Source organism: Gavialis gangeticus, unplaced genomic scaffold (assembly GCF_001723915.1).
Source record: "Gavialis gangeticus isolate Ggan-Ray unplaced genomic scaffold, GavGan_comp1, whole genome shotgun sequence".
Classification (NCBI taxonomy): Eukaryota; Metazoa; Chordata; order Crocodylia; family Gavialidae; genus Gavialis; species Gavialis gangeticus.
Genome location: NW_017729008.1, coordinates 44,798,348 through 44,803,472, shown reverse-complemented (window position 1 = coordinate 44,803,472; position 5,125 = coordinate 44,798,348). Strand labels below are relative to the sequence as shown.

The window sequence follows — 5,125 nt, the reverse complement described above, 5'->3', positions numbered from 1 at the left end:
GCGGTGTAAAGAGCTTTTGATGTACTTGGAGCCGAGAGAGAGTGAATGAGTTGTTAGACAAGTGGTTTTGTTCTGCAAATGTCCCCATAGAGATGCCCCCTTTCTACGGTCTCAGGAAATCATCACCTTGCTTATTAGCTGTCTCTGGACCGTGACATGCCAAAGTTTCAGGAACAGTAAAACGTGACAATAAAGTGTTATGGGAGTTGCCCCTTTCCCCTGAGTTAATAGAAGACATTCGGGGGTGACTGTTTCTTTTTCACAGTAGCTGTCTGGCTTTGTGGCCCAACTCTGTCCTTGACTTTAAGAGTGGGGCTCTAAGGTAAATATTATAACAAACAGGGGCGGCTCCATTTCCTTAGGAGCACTGGACTGAAAGGGACTTCCTGGTTCCCGAGTCCCCTCCCTGCTCCTGTCCCATCACCCCTTGGATAAACAATGTAAGTTCCTGCTCAGAACAGGTTCGGCCTGGGCTCAGCTGCTGCGACAAGTACACAGAAGCAGGCTCGCTCTTTGTAGAAATGCTGCCAGGACCAGTGCAGAGCCTTGTGGTCTGTGTGGCCAGCTCGGCTCGTGTTCTTGTGCTGGTGGGGTTTTTTAGCTAAAGTAGATCTCCCTCTGTGATACTGTCCCCCCGATATGTTTAGGCAGAACAGCTGTATCTCTTGGCAGTTGTCATCTTGCTTCTTATATTCTCCTCTCGTGAAATAAGCTTTCAGTTCCCTTCATCACCCTGGGGACTCTTCTTTGCACCTGAATTCATTTTTTGAGCATGGGTGAGCTCTCCCCAGTGGCTAGTCGAATGGCACAAAGCCTTCCTTAGCTCTTGTACACGCATCGGACCCGATACTTCCTGGGATCTTGTTTAATGGCTCTGTCATATTTGCTCATGGTTATCCTGTGCAGTTAACACACCCATGTCTTTCTCCTCTGCTGTAAAGGGCTGGGGGCGTGGTGCAAGCAGCAGTTAGGGGTTGCTGCTGTGATTAGCAAAAGAGACGGACAGTAGCCGTTTCACTCACACCGGCCTTCGTGCACAGAGAGAATGCTTGGTTCTCTAGGGGCGGTCACAGAGATTTAAGTCCTGGAGGATTTCTGTGCCTCGGGGCTGGCTCTTGGGCAGGCGAGTGGCAGACAGGGCAGCTGGTTTCGGTGAGTCTCGTCTTCGAAGAAGACATCCTGAAAGCTTACGTCTCTGGCCATGTCCCTTCCTAAGAGCTTCAGCCTGCAGTGCACTTTGTAAAGAACCGCCTGGGGCCCAGCCTTCTTGCCCAGCTTCCCTCCGTCAAGTGCTTGCTCTTAAAACATTTTGCTCTGCCTTTCGTGAGCTTCTGCCAAGCAGTCATAGAGGCCAGGAGGTGCTGCAGGCAATGTGGGAGAAGCCAGGGGCTCAGAGCAGGCAAAAGAATGCATTTTATGCCTAGCCCACGTGGCAAGGGGTGAAGAAGGGACTTTCTCTCCTCCCTGGGCTGGATAAATTGCTTCCTCCTGTTTCTTTCAGGGTTCCTGAGTGATGAAAACCTACTGCTGCAGGGGCAAATAGATGCGTCTCTGGAATCCAAGGCACCTGCCCATGGCCGTCGGCTCTGGTGCAAGGATCCCTACTGCAGAGTCAGCAGGACTGTGAACTGCACCGTGCATAGAAGAGGTGGGTCTCAGTCGTGGTTGAGGTAGCTCATCTCCACAGCTGATGTTCTGATGAGATTTCCTTCCTGCACAGAGGCAGTTGGCCTGAAGGTATGAATACTACACAGTGCTCGTGAAAGCTGCAGTGCTGTCAGTTGCCAACAATTATGTAGAAGTTCCTCCTCCAGGCAGGAGCGGACAGGGCAGGGCACTCAGATAACGTGTTCCCAGAGCACGCATGCTGCTGCATTTTTGTATTGGGCGGGAGTGTTTTCAGAGCATGAAGAGTCATGAATGCACAGATCGCTGTTGCTGGCTTTGTGACAAATTGGGAGAAACACTGTCTTTCAGCTGGTCACAAATGAAAAACGTGTTGGGTTCTTTATTGCAAAGCCCAGCTGCGTGTCTGCTAATGTTGAAGAGTCGCAGGAAAGCGCTGGGTCCCAGCAGCTGCCTGTACCACCCCTCAGTCCTAGAGTCACAGAAACCCCTGCTCAGAGCAGGACCAGCCCCAACTACATCATCCCAGCGGAGGTTTGTCTAGCTAGGTGTCAAAAACCTCCAAGGATGGAGACTCCACCACCTCTCTGGGTAACATGTTCCAATGTTTTACTACCCTCCTCATGAGAGTTTTTCCTAAGATCCAACCTCAACTTCCCCTGCTGCAACCTGAGCCCATTGCTCCTTCTTCTCTCATCTCACCACTGAGAACAGTCCAGCTCCATCCTCTTTGGCCTCCCTGCAGGGAGTTGAACCACCCTCAGGTACTTGAGTCATTTCCCTAAGCCCCCTGCTCTGCTCCTTGCTGCGCTGCCCCTGCTAGGAGCTGGGTGAGAGTTCTCCTCTGGGGGCGTTGATGAAGTCAACTCGCATCTGACTGCTAGTCTGTCAGAGTGGGCCAAGCCTCTGCCCAGCACCTCGTCACCTGTTCAGCTGCAAAATCTGTGTGGGGACAACTGGTAGCAGCTGTGCACGTGCCTGTGTGTTCATACTGTGCCCTCTATTTCTTGTTGGCCACAGGAGCACTTGGGTCTCAGCAGGGTCCCTGTGCTGTGAGCACTGTGCAGACACGTAACAGAGAATGATGCCTGATGCTTTGCACAGATAGATTTTAGTCTGACCTGTGCTACGTGGGTTCACATAACACAGGGTTGCACCTCTGGGTCCTGCCTCTGCCTCTGCACTTCAGGCTGCATTAGAGTATGGTCTTTAGAAGGAGGTGCCTCATCTTGAATGGAGTGTGTCACTGGGTGGAGACTCAGCCACGTCCTGGCTCAGGTGACTTGGTGGTTAATGACCCTCACTTACAGGTGCACGTCTTTATTCCTAGTGAGGTTCATCTAGCTTCTGTTTCCAGCTGTTGGAGCTGGCTCTGCATCTGTCTGCCAGACTGAAGTGCTTTTTGGTGTTGGGAATCTTTCTCCCTATAGGTGCTTGTGGATTATGTTCAGACCCCCCTGCCTTTTTTTGGATAAACTTATATAGACTGTGTTTGTTTAGCCTCCCTGGGAAGTAAGGTTTCCTGATGCCAGATCTGTCTTGTAGCTGGCTTTTTCTCCATCTTCAGTGGTACAGAGGCCTCCCCACTTCTGACTTGCACCTCCTGATCCATGCCCAGACTTGCCCTCTTAGTGACAGCATTTCTGCTTCTCCTTGATTGTTGCTCTGGCATCTGCCTTGTCATGAGGTGGGGCACGGTGCATCCCCATAGGGTTGCCCCTCTGTAGGACCTTGGCCATCAGCAGGGAAGCAGCACTAGTGTTCCTTAGCAGTCTGGCTCTTCCCTAAATTCAGCTGCTTCCTTCTCGTCCTTCTGCTCGGCTGCAGGCCCAAGATGCTGAGCCGCCTGTCTGGGTTGGCAAACACTGTTCTGCAGGAGCTGTCGGGGGATGGAGCTGACGAGGAAGCGGAGACTTCTGCCCCCGTAAGTATGCTGCGTTGTGCCGGTGGTGGGCTTGGGGTGAGCTGCTGGAGACCTGTGGGTAGCAGTCTCTCGTTGCCTGACAGCTGACGCAGGCTGTCACCCCAGCTCTGCTGCTCCTGCATTCCTGGCTGCTTCTCTTCAGCTGAGGCAGGTGCTGGGCAGAACCGCGGGACCTTTTCAACCAGTGGAACCAGCTAGCAGAGTGGGAAAGAGTGAGCAGTGACCTGAGCTGGAAGTCTGTAGGATGGTTTTGAGGGAGCTGTGTGGCCATCTGCTCTGCCCACTGCACTGTGTCTGGACAGTGGAGGGTGGGGATCAGGGGCACCCCACTGGGTTAGACTTGTCAGGCTCTCCGAGGCCGTGTTACAGTAGAGATACTCCCTTCCCACCTGGTTCTGGCTGGGCTGGCCTCGTTCATCAGCAGGGATCCTGGTTTTCCGTTTCCCATGGAAAAACAGAGAAAACCACAGACTTTCCATTTTTTATCAGGGAAAACATGGATTTTCCCTTTTAGAAGAGAAACCCATGGATTTGCCCCTTTTTGCAAAGAGCTCTGCAGGCTGGCTGAGTTCCAGCCTACAAGAGCTGTTTGCAGAAGGGGTGGGGAAACCCTCAACCCTGTGGGGAGGGGGGGGGAGGGGCAGGGCCCAACATTCACACTTACTGGAGGCTGCTTCAGGCTCACTGTTCTTGCTGGAGGTAAGTGGGGCTTGGGGGTTGCGGAGCAAGGCTGGAGGGGAAGCTGGTTGGGGACTGAGGGAGTGGGGAGGTTTGCAGCCAGCCAGGCAGTCTGGCTGGGAGAGGATTTGCAGCCTCCCCACTCCTGGCTAGAGTGCTCATCTGGCTGGAAACCCCTGACGCTTCCAGTTAGCTGCAAACCTCCCCGCTCCCTCAGCCCCCGGCCAGCTTGGGCACTCCCCAGCCGGGCACTCCGGTTAGGAATGGGGGGTTTGCAGCTGGCTGGAAGCGGCGGGGGTTTGCAGCCGGCTGAGCACTCTGGCCAGGAGCAGAAAGGCTGCAAACCCCTTCCCAGCTAGAGTGGCCAGCTGGCTGCAAACCATGGGTCACAAACGCTGCCCTCCCCCAGGCTCTCCAGAGTGCAGCGTGTGCGACTGGCATGGCAGGGCGCAGCAGGGTCACGCATGAAAGCAGCCTGCCGCTGCAAGCTCCATGCTGCCCTGGCCATACTTCCTCTGCGTGCATGGGGGCAGTGAAGATCTGCCCTGCCCCTACCCGCCACACAGATCATAGAATCATAGCAGTTGGGTCGAAGGGACCATGTAGATAGTTTCATAGATTTAGGGTCAGAAGGGACCTAGTAGATCTTCTAGCCCGACCCCCTGCCAGGGCGGGAGAACAACAAAACCCCAAAACAAGAAATGGGACTCAAATGAGTCCAGCCAGGTCGGCATCCAGCCTCTTCTTAAAGACCCCCAGGGTAGGGGCCAGCACCACTTCCCTTGGAAGTTGGTTCCAGCTCCTAGCCACCCTAACTGTGAAGTAGTTCTTGCGGATGTCCAATCTATACCTCCTCTCCATCAACTTGTGCCCATTGCTTCTTGTTATGCCAGCGGG

General features: G+C 53.8%; 1 protein-coding gene across 1 annotated transcript in view; it reads left to right on the top strand.

The window, feature by feature from the left end:
* Window positions 1–162: 162 nt before the first annotated feature.
* GOLGB1 (golgin B1) overlaps window positions 163–5,125 on the top strand; it is a 57,748-nt gene continuing 52,785 nt past the window's right edge. Inside the window, exons 1-2 of the mRNA XM_019509715.1 lie at window positions 163–1,648; window positions 3,454–3,550. Of these exons, the coding sequence (XP_019365260.1) occupies window positions 3,461–3,550 (90 nt within the window). The 5' untranslated portion in view covers window positions 163–1,648; window positions 3,454–3,460. The remainder of the gene's footprint in view (window positions 1,649–3,453; window positions 3,551–5,125) is intronic.